At 30.8% G+C, this 15770-nt stretch overlaps 1 protein-coding gene across 1 annotated transcript; it reads left to right on the top strand.

Moving 5' to 3' along the window:
* Window positions 1-5573: 5573 nt before the first annotated feature.
* LOC137813987 (protein STRICTOSIDINE SYNTHASE-LIKE 2) lies at window positions 5574-11879 on the top strand. The gene is made up of 3 exons (XM_068616500.1): window positions 5574-5966; window positions 9744-10046; window positions 11167-11879. Exons 1-3 carry the CDS (start codon window positions 5683-5685, stop codon window positions 11741-11743), a joined length of 1164 nt encoding a protein of 387 aa, XP_068472601.1. The 5' UTR covers window positions 5574-5682; the 3' UTR covers window positions 11744-11879.
* The last annotated feature ends 3891 nt before the right edge of the window (window positions 11880-15770 follow it).

Raw genomic sequence — 15770 nt, forward strand, 5'->3', positions numbered from 1 at the left:
CAGCAAAGCAGCAGAAAAACAATCAGTTGTTTCTGCGAAACAATCGGTTGTTTATACCAGTAAAGCTAAAAGCAGAATGTAAATGAGTTTAAGGGTAAGAGAAAGATACACCGACAGTTCATACTGGTTCACTCTTAAACCAAGAGCTACATCCAGTCCCTAGAAAACCACTGGGTAATCGACTAAGTAATCAAACCATATTACAACACACAATCCACCAAAGTAGTGACCTTGAACCCTTCAAGAATCACACCCACTTTGGCAAATCACACACCAAGAGTATTGATCTTGACCACCTCAAGAGCACACAACACTCCTTGGAAACACAACACCAGAAATAGAGAAGGTTGAGAAGAGATTACACTTGTTTACAGAACAATCTAAAATCAATACAAATGCAATCTTATTCCACTCTCTTAGAAAACCCAAAGCTTTGATGTGAATGTTCAAATCTTGAATCAATTCTTTCTCAACTGAAAAACTCAAATTTGTTTCTCTCCTTTCTTTGAAAACATAAACAAACTATTTATATTTTCTAAAGATTGGACAAAGCATTTAATGAAGGAGCGTATTCAGTTGGAAATCATTTAAAGAACATTCAATCACCAAAACAGAATTCTGTTAGGATTTTCAAAGAAACAATCGGTTGAAACCACGAAACAACCGATTGTTTGGTTTGGCAGTTAAGTCAACCAAACTTAAACAGTTTTCAATCTTTTCAAAAACTCCTAAGAGTAAAACAACTAGTTGATTCGACAAAACAACAGGTTGTTTTTCACTTAGTTGGAAAAACACTTTATTTCAAAAAGGATTTAAAACACATTAGCTTTAGATTCAACAAAGGAGTGGATTACAAATAAAACTACCCAGATCCCTCCCAAAACACAACAGCAACACAACCTTGCATCAAACACATAGGATTTGGATTCTTCAAAGCACAATTTGAATTCTTCAAAGCACTTGATCATTCTTGATCAACAACTTCCCCTAGTTGCCTTGACATGTGCTCCATCAGGGGATCCTCCTCCATGTTTTCCAGCCTCCCTTTGACTTTGGCGGAGAGCAACATCTTTTGTAGGAAGGAGGCTGGGTCTGAGGAGGAGTCCCACTGGTCTCCCTTTGAGGCACTCTCACCTCTGCCCTCCTCTACCACAATTTCCCGAGGAGAGGAGGTGCTAGGTGGGCAGTCCCGGTAAGAGGGAGCTCGGCCATCCGATTCAGAGGGGACAGAGATGGCAGCATCAGCTTTCGCTTCCTCTTGAAGACGAGTCCAGAGCAAGTCTCTTCGTCTTCAGAGGGGGCGACCTCAGCCACCGCTTTCAGCTTTTGTTCCTTAACAGAAGGAGCTAGAACGGATTTCTTCTGCTTGGCCAAGGCAGCTAGGTTCCTTCTCTTTTGGGCGTCCAACATACTATCTGCATGCAAAAGAAAGCAAAGAAGAGTTCAAAAAACACACACATGCAAGATATCACTAGCAGGAGTAAAGGGAAGGGGGATACCAATGTACGCCTTAACGCATGAAGGGTTGTCTCGTGCTTTATCAGCTCGGCAGTGCTAAACACTGTCTGGAGGTTGGAGAGGAAGTCACACCCCTCTCATTCTCGTGGGGTTAAGTCTTCAAGGCATTTGAGTTTTTTGAATTTGGGTTTCTGTGTCCAATACAAAGGGAACCCATCCAAATGACTTGGATCGTTAGCATTGCAGCGAATCTTGAAGAACTTACTCTTGAAGCCTTTGCACGATTGCTGGAAGAGGGTCAGCAAAACTCTCCCAGCAACCCCGTTAAAACTCACCCACAGTTTTCGACCTAGGCTTTTGGCTTCGAAGAAATAGAGGAATACATCCACTGACGGCAGATGGCCGAAGTAGTGGCACAAAATGGAAAATGCCCGAACAAACACCCAACTGTTTGGGTGTAGCTGGGCAGGGGCGACATTGACCTCAGTAAGGAAGGCTCTCTTAAAACTGGGAAAGGGTAGGCGGAGGAAGAGTTTTTTGAAGATGGTGGAGTAAATGAAGCAGAACGGGCCCTCTAGTTCCGATGATAAATCATAACAGACTGGTTCATTCTCCCTATAGGGTACAACCTTCACAAATTTGTCGTGTTCTTTGCCAAAAATGCAGTTTTTTTTTTTGGTACTCGCTCTTCCTATACGTTACTATGCTCGCGCGGGTGGTAAAATCGGAGGTTTCCCCTAAAAGGTCACTAGAAGCCTAGGGGTATAGGGTTTTGTAATTCGGGGTTGGGCGATCCATCTTATAGGAAATCTAAAACAGAGAAGAAAACAAATGCAATACTTAGAAGAAGAAATGCATGTTTTGGAAGAACGAAGCAAGCAAGCAGAAAAACAGAGAACAACGACAGATGCGAGAAATATAAACAGTCTCAACGCAGTTATAAACAGATTAAAAGCATTGAAATGATGGACCAAGGCAGTCACAAGATAAAAAATGTACCTTAAGTTGATTGATGAAGGAGGGCGATGAGGCTCATTTGGAGAGGAGGAAACAGGGAGTTCATAGCAGAGTGTGTGAAAGAAATCGTGAAAGTGGAATGGAACAGTGAAGGGAGCGTAAAATTGAAGGTTTAACGTATAAGGGGAAGTGCAAGCGACAACGTTTTCCAACCGTTGATGTGGCCACGTGTACGCTGGTGAGGGAGTATGGTGAAACGTCACCTCAAGGCACTGTGCACGTCGCGTCACTCACAAGAAACGTAGGTCGCCGTAGGCGAGCAGTTAGCCTCTTCATTAGAACAAGTTCTAGCTCGAGCCTGGGAGGCTTATGTACTGGACCAGAGCGCTGGGCTGGGTGCTTAGGAGATCGGACATCGGCATCTGTATGGAGCAGGTAAACTCGGTGGTCTGGTCGATATAATGGGTCACGTAAGTGGGCCCTCAAAGATACGTGTATTGAAACCCGTATATGTAAGGGTTGATCAACGAAAGTGCATGTCGTGTGTATACTACATTCGGGGTCTAGCACAAGTAAATACCCACTGAAGACGCCTAGGCCCAAGAGCGCTAGGGTTTCCAGGGGTAAGCTGCATGCATGATACGTAAAGACTAGAGCGCCTACAGTGACAAATGGGCCCCATAATGCTGGTACATGAGTTGGTACCCTGGCGACCATGCTATTAAGATTATGCACTCCATGGAAGAAGATTTTGTGCGGTTGTTACACTAAGATTGTGTGACAACGTAACAGAATGTCTTCCCATCAAACCTACTTTCACTCGAGATAAGGTTCTCGTGAGAGAGAGGTTGTTACAATGAGGCAACCTAAATAGTCTATAAAAGGGACTTGAGATCCCTGGTAAAGGTACACCCTTTCAAAAACTGAAACTATTTACTTACTCATTGTTTCTTAGCCCAGTATTGACTTGATTGTCGAAATGCAATTAACAGGTAGGATTCGCGTTCCAACATCCCAAGAAAAGAGCAAATTCCAGCATTGACAAACAGAATCACGACCTGCTCCCAGAGTCAATCGACGACCAGGTCAACCGACAAGAACATTAACTTTAGAGAAATAACAAATAAAATTTAGTTATTATATATAATTTTTTTAATAAAAAATATAATTATATTTTTTTTATCAAATTTAAAAAACTGTCTTTCAGGACCCATGAAACCCGGTCCAAATTGGTGTTTTCTCAATTTCATTGGTTTATTGTGTTTTAGTGTCTCGGGGAATGTGGTCCATGCCAAACTCAAACGTAATTCCATTCCATGATTAGTAAAATGATTCACAAATCTATTCTGAACACATGTTGGCCAAAATATTAATTTGTTAGTTAAACCTCTTATCAAACATGACTACTAACAGCACCAACTGCGTCTTCTTTCTTAATCACTCAAGACACAATCTAAATTCAGGGACGGGTGGCAAGAGTTTTATGATACAAGAGGCTAATTATTAATGAAAATTAAAGACTTAATTATGATTTATATTTTTTTATTTTGATCATTTTATCAATTTAAAGAGAAATTTATCTCTATTATTTTAATTTATAGGTTAACTTGAAATTTAAGGGTTAATAAGAATACTGGCAAATTCTTATATGAAGTGTAGTTAACAAGTTACTTTAATAGTTTATAAACTAGTTTAATTAAAATAAATTTATTTATTGTACAAGTTTATTTTACTAATCCATTTTGTGTTGCTTTTTACTTGTTCTTCAATATTGAATAAATAATAGAATTATCTAGCAATTCAATATAATCATGTAGAAGTCATTTTCCATTTCATGCTTAAAATTAGTTCGAATGATTAGAAATAGTTATATATATATATATATATATATATGGGAAATATGTTACTGGTTGGTTTTGTATTATATGAGTGTTAGGTTGGTTGTTCAAGCAATGTTGAAGATGTGATATTTATTATAAGCTTAGAACATTATATTTGAGATAGAAAAAAAACAAATTTAAAATAACCAAAAAGGGATTATCATAAGAAGTTTTGATATAAGAGAATTTTTAATTTTTTCAAAATTTTAAAACTAGAAAATTATGTTTCTTCTAATTGGTTTATCTCTTTAAAAAACGGAATATTTTAAGAAACAAGGTGTTTTTGGAATGAATTTCTTGTTAAATTTTATATGAGAATATTTCATTGAAGTAAATTATATAAATTTTTATTAAAAGAAACTATGTTACTCTTATCTCATAACACGGAAATTACTAGGCATCCTCATATTTGTTTGTTATAAAAAGAAAAGAATTACTACGATGTTGGCTCATAGGTTAGGCAAAGTGGACGCATCATGTGTTAGTATTTTATTTTGTGTAAAATTATATTCAAAATAAATAAATAACTAAAATAAAACTATTAAAATAACAAAAAAAATTAAAAAAATGATAATTTATTTTACTATATTTTTATTCTGAAATATATTTTTTATTCATAAAAATTTATAATAATTTTGTATTTTAATTTATATTTATTTTAACTTTAATTTATATATTAAATTTTTTAATTTCTATATCAAATTATTTAAAATTTTATTTCATAATTTTTTTTAAATATATTAATATGCAACTAAATTTATTTTATCACATAAATCGATACAAATTTTCACCTTACTTTTCACTTATTTGTTTACTCACTTTTTCCTATCTTATTCTCCTCTCCATCTCACCTAAACTCCAACCACCCAAATATAATCTCTCCAGCCTATAGGTGAATAGAGTTGTAAACCAAACTACAATAATCACAAAATCTATAAAGATAGGTATTATACGTGGATACAAGACAACCTTAAAAACATATTGAAATTAATTTCACTGTATAGACATAAAATATATTTTCGAGATAATTCTGAAACATGTTAATGTACAAGTATTATAGTTCAACATATTTAAAAGGAAATTTTATTCCATGAATAATTTAAAAACAACTATTCTTTTTCTTCGTCTTTTATTTTTATGTAAACTAATATAATTCTAAAAAAATCACTTTAAATCGGACAAAAAATAAGACGTAAAAATAGATACTTAAATTTTTTTTATCGGAATAACTTTATTCTGGCTTATATATAATTTATTATATACATGCTTAAATCCAAAAAGAATGTAGTGAATTATTTTGGCATTCTATCTCTGAATTCAATGTTAAAAAACCATCAGTGGCACACAAACCAAAACTCATCTCCCACATCTTTTTCTCTTCTCTCTCATGATGAAACTTCCCCTGCACTTCGCGGTGGCCATGGCGGTGATTGTGGTAACCGTTTGGGTGGTGAACGTGCGCAACAGTGTTCGAAAGTCGGAGAAAGATGTGGAAGGCATGAAGGATTGGCAGTACGAAGTTCTTCCAATTGATGGTGGTATTGGACCGGAGAGTTTCGCCTTCAATCATCATGGTGAAGGACCTTACACAGGCATTTCTGATGGACGAATCATCAAATGGCAGCGTTCTGAGAATCGTTGGCTCAATTTTTCCTTCACTTCCCCACACAGGTGCGCTCTCCCTCTGTCTCACTTCATGCTGCATGTGTACAAATTGGAGAAAATTCAGCTTTATCCAAACTCTTTCATCTTCTAAAATCAAACTTTTATTATTATTATTATTATTATTATTATAATTATTATTATTATTATTATTATTATTATTATTATTATAATTATTATTAGGGATAAAATATACCCAACATGTTTCTACAAGCTTCAGCTGTAGCGATTGGTTTATAGGTTTGCGAAAATGTCAAATCTTGTGTTTAGGATACGAAGAAAGTGAAATAAATACGTGAGAAAGGAAAAATAAATAAATGAGAAATAGAATAGTGCTCGTTTGCTTTAAGGGAAATATAAGCAAAATATTGTAAAAATAAAATTATAAACTTATTTGTTTTAACAAAAGGAAATAAGAGAAATAATTATTAATGAAATCAATGTGTTTCTTTTTTCATGTAATCAATCAAGCTTTAAAATTGATTATTGATTATCCGTGATCAGTTATTGTTTAGCAAAAATTATTATACATATTAATTAATTATTTAAAACTTAAAGTAAAGCATAAAATTTGGCTGTTTAATACTTATTTAGTAAATATATTGTGATCAATTTGATTTTTTTCAAAACTATTTTATTTGGTTCTAAGCACTATACATATATTGTATATTTAGTTAAAATATTTATCAAATTTAAATTTAGTTAAATGTTTTCTTTGTTATAACTAATTAAAATATGAAATGGAATTTTAATTTTATTAAAGTGTAAATAATGTGCTTTAGTCAAACACTAAATTAATATCTGTATGAATATGTATTCAGAAATTACTGTTTTCCCTAAATACTCATACACAAATAAGTTCTACAATAATGATGTGAGAATCTTTTACACAACCACTACTAAAAAACATTCAAAATTTTAATATATAATTTACATTAAATAATTGGAGAAAAATAATAATAATTCTATCCCATTTTATCAAAAGCACTTCCCCTAAATTAAATATGTAGCTTCTATCTAAAGTAAATCCCACCTAAACCGTATTCATCATGGTCCAAAATTGGAGAAAAATTAAAAGGTATCATTAAAATTATTTAGTGCAACCGAAACTTTTATCCATTATGGTCCATTTTAGAGAAAAAAATTGAATAATTGCAATCGGTCGTAGAAAAAGTTTTTTCCATATAACATAGATTGATTTTTTTTCCCACATAGCACATTGTGACTTATATTTACACTCTTTAGGTTAGAATTCGCTTCCTAAAGAGTCTTATTCTAACCCCGAGGAACTGAATTTTGAAAATAAAAAATTATAAGAAAATAATGAAATGTATGTGATATAATGAAATTCATTGAGTAGCATAAAATGTATTAATTTAAAAAAATAAGTGTAGTTAACGTATAAATTCAGAGAAATAAATTGTTCATAAACAATAAATTTAAATAGTACACATATTTTAAGAAAATATAAATTAAAAAATATGTAAATAAGTATAATTTATGAATAAGTAGAGGAAAAAACTTGTAAAAAAATATTGGAAATTTTTTTATATAGTTGAAATTATTGAGTCGTGTATAATCAACATTTCAAATGAAATATTGATGAATTGAAAAAATTATTTTAAAATATTGATATAAAGGAAATTAGAAATGAATAGAAATAAATTTTGAAGTAACAAATACTTGAAGTAACATTATTATATGCTTACATTAGTGAGGTTGATGAAGGTAAACTAAATTGACATTTGTATAATAAATAAATTAAAAATTGGGTAAAAAATATATTATTGTAAGATTTAATTTAATTATATTAATAATTTTTTCATGTAAAATTTTCATTGTCTTGGGTAATTTAGTCATTTGCATACAAAGTAGTGAGATAAGAATTGAAATAATTTTCAATCTATGAGATGTTTAAGTGTTCCATTTGAGGATGAACGAAGTTCAACGGTGATGATATGGAGAAAATGTATTTGTTTTGATTTTCTAGGAAAGTGTTATTGTATCTTTATGGTATTAAATTGGTATATGACTTTTTCGAACTTGTACCTCAAATTTTTTTTTCAAACAACCCTGTCATAGTCTTCTTTGACAAAATTATTATGTGAAATGCACTTTCGTAAGACCCATTTGTGTATTTAAGTTCGTATTTATATGCAACAAAAGTGATATGATTATAGGTTAGACAGTAATGACTTTTTTGTGTTTTTGATCATGTGTTTTGAAGTTGTACCTCAATATTTTTTGTTCAAACAACTTTGTCATTGTCTTTTTAACAAAAATATTAAGTAAAATGCATTTCCGTAAGATCTATTTCTATATTTAAATTCAACTTTAGGTGCGATAAAGAAAGACACTTGACAAGATTTTGGGTTGGAAACTAATAATTTTGGTGTTTTTAACCAAATTTTTTGAATTTGTACCTTAGTTTTTTTCAATTACCAATGTCAGTCCCCAATGACAAAATTAGTATGTGGAATGCACTTCCTTAATACCTATTGTATATTTAAGTTTGTCTTTATGTACGATGATGTGAGACCGTTAACATGACTATGAGTTAGATAATAATATTTTTTTTTATGTTTTTTACTAAGTTTCTTATCTGTATCTCAGTTTTTTTTTAAACAACCCTGTCATTATGTTTTTTGCCAAGCATACTAAGTTTGTTAAGTGGAACGAATTAGGATACATGATTCTAGATTCTAGACAAAACAGTAATAAATTAATTTAGTGTGTTTTTGACCAATTTTTTTAACTTGTACCTCAATTTATTTTTTAAACAACTCTTTCATAGTCTTTTTTTTAAAAAAAAAATATTAAATGTGATGGAATTTCTTAAAAGTCCATTTATGTATTTAAGTCAGAGGATAGATGTGACGAAGTAAGATATTTAACATGGTTATGGACTAATCAGTAATGATTTATTGTATTTTTATTAACCTTTTTAAACTTTTAGTTGAATTTTTTTTTAAACACTGTCATTATCTTCTTTAATAATAATATTAAATGAGATACAGTTCCTTAAAGTTCGTGTATTTAAGTCTGTCGTTATATATAACTAAATATGTTGCCGATTAAAAAAATAAAAAATAAAATAACTAAATATGTTACTTAACATTATCATGGTTGGACAAATGCACTGTGGGAAAAAAAAATCATCACTCATAATTCAACTTTTAGGTTATTTGTTCGTACCACGTATTTGATGATCAGGAGTGGAAGCGTGAATGGTTGACGTGCATTTGAATTGTCTACAGCCGTGCACCCGCTACAGCAGCACATCAAGCTTTCATAATTAGTTATACGATCACCTTTTTTCACATTCTCACTTTTAGTGACCATTAGATGTAAATGTATGGCTAAGATCACTGCTGTTGACGTAGTATGACTGTAGAGGATCCAAGCACTGGTTTGGTGGGAACATTTGGTTTGGTAGGGAATACTGTTGTACTGCCTGTTCAAGATACCGTGGGCCAAACAAAAGCATTTTACGATCAAATTGTTATCCAAAATACCATATATATATATATATATATATATATATTTTATTTTATTTTTTTATTTTTAATAGCAAATGATTATTAGTTCAAATTAGTTGAAATTTCACTGTAACTGAGATATGAGATATTATAATAATACCTAACATAAAATTTTTATTTAAAAAAAAATATAATAGCTATATATAAAAAAAAAAGTAGTGAGATTGAAGTGAAAAGATGAAATATGTGATTAAGAAAAGTAGTAAAGAAAAGAGCGTTTGAAGGTTGATAAGGTTGTGTTTGGCAGGAATGAAGAGTGTGGAGGAGCATATGAGGAGCATGGGAAGAAAGAGGAGGTGTGTGGGCGTCCTCTTGGGTTGTGCTTTAGCATGGTATCCAATGAACTTTACATTGCAGATGCTTACAATGGCTTAGTTGTTGTTGGCCCCAATGGTGGCACTCCCTTAAGACTCATATCAACTCTAGTAGATGATGATGAAGAAGAAGAAGAAGGAGAAGGTGAACCCTTGACATTTACTAATGGTTTGGATGTTGATCAACGAACTGGAGCAGTATACTTCACCACCAGTAGTTCTAAATATCAAAGGAGGTATTATATTCTCAAATTATATCATAATAATCTTCTATACATTTTTTAATAAAACGGTAAATTTTTTATTTTTTTACGAATGAAAAAAAAATTATGGTAAAATTATAAAAATAAATGTATTTGAAAACACGATATTTTATTTTAAAATCATATTTTCAAATATAATTTATTCATATCAGTAAAAAATAAAAAAAAATTAACCAAATATGATTTACCCATATCCATAACAAATAAAATAAAAATTACCATTTTGATAAAATCACGAAACAATTACACCCTTTTATAAAAAAAAAACATTTTCCATCATCCATCACTTAGATAAATGATATGTTAGACCATCCACTGTCCCCACAATATTTAAAATATTAAATAAATTTTGTACTATTAATATATTTTGTACTATAAATATGTTAACTAAAAAAATATTAAATAAAAAATAAATTTAGAAATAAAAAATAAATAATTATTATATTTAAGGTTAGTAGTTAAAATTTTAATAATTAATTAAATATTGATTTAAAAACTATTTTTTATTAATAATAGAAATTAATCTAGATATTAATAATTTTTTTAGTATTAAAAATAATATCTATTTTACTAAATATAATAATTAATTATATTTTTTAAAATTATTTTATAATTAATGATTTTTTAGCAGTGATTATTTCTTCAAATTAGATAGAAAGTTAAGTTGTTTTTCTTGAATTTCCAATGTTGTTTTTGTTGTTTTATTTTTTTTAGTTAAAAAAGGTATCACATAATTTAAAGTGTGAGAAAAAATAGATATATTTGATTTCTTCTATTACTTATATTGATAAGATATTTTATCATACTATGAAAATATATTGGTTATTAAAATAAAATAAAAACATAAAAACATAAAAAAATCTAAAAATCTTCCGAAATTACTTTAAAATATTTGTTTCAAGGACTTAAGTAATAAAAATTATAATTTATTATATATTTAATTTGAAAAGAAATTGAATGACTACTCAACACAAACTATATTAAGAATTCAAAACTAATGAAATTCTAAAAACAAATCACCTTTCCCTTCTATGATATTGAAAATATTTTATTTAAAGTTTTAGCATTATATAATTTGAATTGTGAAATGCAGGAATTACATCTCTTTGATCCTGAGTAAAGATAAATCGGGGAAGCTAATGAAATATGAGCCAGAAAGTGAAGAAGTTAGCATTGTTGTAAACAATCTCTCATATGCAAATGGTGTAGCATTAAGCAAAGATGGTGACTATATTCTAATAGTAGAGACAACAACATGTAGAGTACTAAGGTATTGGCTACAAACACCAAAAGCTGGAACATTGGAAGTGTTTGCAGAAGTACCAGGTTTCCCAGACAACATCAAACGAAGTCCAAGAGGGGGGTTTTGGGTGGGAATTTACTCAAGAAGACAAAAAATTGTCCACTGGATTCTATCATATCCATGGATTGGAAAAGTTTTGCTTAGATTTCCTTTGGACATCACAAAAGCTTATTTATATTTGGCTAAGCTAAAAAGGAGTAGTGGATTGGCAATTAGGCTAAGTGAGAATGGAGATATATTAGAAATTGTTGAAGACAAAGAATGGAACAAAGGGAGTTCTATTAGTGAAGTGGAGGAAAGAGATGGAATATTATGGGTGGGATCCATAGATGCACCTTTTGTTGGTAAGTATACTAAGAACAAGTAAAGAGGATTTGAAGATATACTCTCTTTTTTCACTGTTTTTCACTTTGTTCTTTCTTGCTTCTCAATATCTTTTTAGTGTGTGTGTTTTAGATTTCTAATTTGAAATATCAATATTCAATCCTTGCACTAAATTCCAACACTCTTGTCTTATTGGAATATGATTTTTTTTTTGTCATTCACCAAGTGGTGGCCATACCATGGCTACACTTCTCTTCTGTTTATCTAGTTTTTTAATCTTTAAGAACTTTAATAAATATTTTTTATCAATTAAATTGAAAACAAATCTTAAATTAAAAAAACACATTAAATTAAAAGCAATGAAAAATAGTGATGTACATTTCTACTTTCAAATTTCTTGTCATTATTTTTTTAATTCGTTTATGTTTTAGGAACGAAATATGTACTTTTTTTTACATTTGAGAGATTTTTTTACTTAATTTATTAGACTAAAAATGTATTTTTAATTTCAAAATTGTGTCGACGGTTAGAGCATAAAATCTTTTTTTTCGAGTTTAACAACATAAAGAATTTCACCATATAATACCGTTAGAAACAAATGATACCAATTTTACAAAAAATTTATTGGTGCGTCAAGAGGTAGAGTAGAGGTTTTGCCATTCACGTTTGTTTAAAAAGTCCATGCCTAAACCAAAACGTGGACGTGTTAAATGAAGAAGAAAAGACATAAAATTTTAAAAGAAAAAGAAAATTAGATTAGATTAAAGTGAAACCTTTCTTCTTTACATCATTTCTTCTTTACATCATCTATAAATGAGCACTACTAAAAAAAAGGTACAATAATGACGATTATAAAAATATATAAAAACAGTTCTCAAATCATCTTTATTACAGATATCATTATAAATAAACCACTTATAACAACGGAAAATCATCGTTATAAATCAGTTATAACGACGATCTTCAACTGTCTTTGTTACACTGTAAATAAGTTTTTTTTTTTTTAAAAAAAATTAAAGATTGTCGTCGTTGTAAGTGTGTCTAATTTAAAAAAAAATGTTTTTGAAGACGGTTCCCATGTGGAACTGTCGTTATATGTAATTTGTTTTTTTTAAATGTTTTATATATATATATATATATATATATATATATATATATATATATATATATATATATATATATATATATATATACACTTCAAACCTGCATAAATATCCAATATTTAGAAAATAAAAACATTTAAAATCATAATTTAAATATAGAAAATATATATACAACAAATTATAACATTCTGCAAAAAAAATTACTAATATATGAAAAAGTTTTATCTCATTCTAATAATTTATACATCTTAAGGTGATATACATGGTTACTATTAAAGAAAAAGAAAGAATAAGGTAAATTCCTTGTGTATATTGAACACATAAAGTTATGTTTATATAGGAAAAGAAACATATGGGCTAAGCCCATTACATAAATATGAAATGTCTAACAATATTTATAATATCTCATAATATCAAATAATATCTAATAATATCTAACACTCCCCCTCAAGCTGGTGCATATAGATCATATGTACCTAGCTTGTTACAAGTGTAATCAATCCTAGGCTCTCATAAGGGTTTAGTAAAAATATCTGCTAATTAATTATTTGAATTAACAAACTCAGTCTTGATATCTCCCGATATAATCTTTTCTCGAATGAAATGACAATCAATCTCAATATGTTTGGTCCTTTCATGAAGAACTGGATTTGAGCTAATATGAAGAGCAACCTAATTATCACATATAAGTGTCATTTGAGTGACATCTCCAAATTGCAATTCTTTAAGTAATTGTTTAAGCCAAATAAGCTCACAAGTAGCCGAGGCCATAACTCTATATTCTGCTTCTGCACTAGATCTTGCCACACCACTTTGTTCCTTGCTCTTCCAAGAGATCAAGTTATCACCAATGGAGATATAATAACCGGAAGTTGATCTTCTATCAGATGGAGATACTGCCCAATCAGCATCTGAATAACAAACGAATTTAGTATGGTTATTATGACCATATAACAAACCTTTTCCAGGAGAGCCTTTAATGTACTTCACTATACGAATGATTGCATTTCAATGATCTTCACATGGAGAATTAAGAAATTGACTCACCACACTGACTGCAAAGGAAATATCAGGACGAGTAACAGTGAAATAGTTCAATATTCCAACTAATCTCCTGTACTTCTCAGGATCTGAAAGAGGTTCCCCCTGATTGGGTAGAAGCTTGACATTGGGATCCATGGGAGTATCAACAGATTTTGAATTCATCAACCCAATTTCCTTAAAAATATCCAATGCGTATTTTCTTTGAGAGATAACAATACCAGTATTGGATTGTGTTACCTCAATCCCCAAGATATATTTGTGTTTGCCAAGATCTTTGGTCTAAAAGTGTTGACAAAGGTGTTGTTTTACTTGTGAGATGCCATGGTGATCACTGCCTATAAGAACAATGTCATCAACATATACAACAAGATAGATACACCCAACACTTGAGTGACGATAAAAAAACTAAATGATCTGTTTCACTGCAAGTCATACCAAACTATTGAACAACATTGCTAAATTTTCCAAATCAAGCCCTAGGAGACTGCTTGAGGCCATATAAGAATTTGTGAAGACGATATACCAATTCAAAAGACTCCCCCTGAGCAACAAAACCAGGAGGTTGTTCCATATAAATTTCTTCCTGCAAATCCCCATTAAGAAAAACATTTTTGACATCCAGTTGATAAAGAGGCCATTGTTAAAGAACAACCATAGATATGTATAAGCGAACAAAAGTCATATTTTCCATTGAAGAAAAAATATCACCATATTCTAAACCAAAACTTTGGGTATAACCCTTAGCCACAAGACGAGCTTTGAGACGATCAATAGTACCACCAAGACCAACTTTGATAGCAAAAATCCACATGCAACCAACAACAGATTTCCTAGATGGTAAAAGAACAAGTTCCCAAGTTCCATTATTCTGAAGCGCATTCATTTCATCAAGCATGGCCTGACGCCAACCAGGATGAGCTAAGACATCACCTAGAGATTTTGGAATGGATACAAAAGAAATATACGAAAGGCAGGTATAAAAGGGTTGAGATAGTCTATGGTAACTCAAAGCAATATAATGTGGAGAGGGATTACGGGTAGAACATATACCTTTACGGATAGAAATTGGAAGATCAAGTTCAACTGTCAGAGGTTCAACTGTAAGAGCGGGATGGGGATGAGGTGTTGGCACCAGAATAGAGTTAGCTGATGGATGATGAGACAGTTGACGACGACTATACACCTAAAGAGATGGTGACGGTGGTGAATCATTAGGTGCACTAGACACAATAAGAGGAATATTAACTTGATTAGATGAAGACATTGAAAAAGAAGGACAATACTTAAAGTAAAGGGAAGAATCACTGAAGGTGACATCTGCTGAAATAAAATAACAGTTTAAAGAAGGTGAGAAACATTTATATCCTTTTTGTGATCTAATGAACCCTAAAAAGACACATTTGTGTGACTTAGGCGATAATTTATCAAAACCAAGACTACAATTATGAACAAAACATGTAGACCCAAAAACTTTGGGAGGTAAAGAGTGGAGAGGGTCATGTGAAAATAAAATAGCATGAGGAATTTTGTTATCTAAAACTGAAGATGGCATGCGATTAATGAGATAACATGCACTAAGAACAACATCACCCCAAAAACGCTAAGGAACATCACCTTGGATTAAAATAGTACGAGTTTTTTCAACAAGATGTCTATTCTTGCGCTCCGCTACCCCATTTTGTTGAGGTGTATAAGCACACGAAGTTTGATGAAGAATACCATGAGAGGCCATAAAATTTTTAAAAGAATGAGAAAGATACTCACGTCCATTATCACTGCGTAAAATTTGAATAGAAATTTCAAATTGATTTTTAATTTCATTGTAAAATATTTGAAATATATAAAACAACTCAAAATGGTTTTTCATTAAAAATACCCAAGTACATTTGAATAATCATTAATAAAAGTAACAAAATACTGAAA

This window comes from Phaseolus vulgaris, chromosome 1 (assembly GCF_000499845.2).
Source record: "Phaseolus vulgaris cultivar G19833 chromosome 1, P. vulgaris v2.0, whole genome shotgun sequence".
NCBI lineage: Eukaryota > Viridiplantae > Streptophyta > Magnoliopsida > Fabales > Fabaceae > Phaseolus > Phaseolus vulgaris.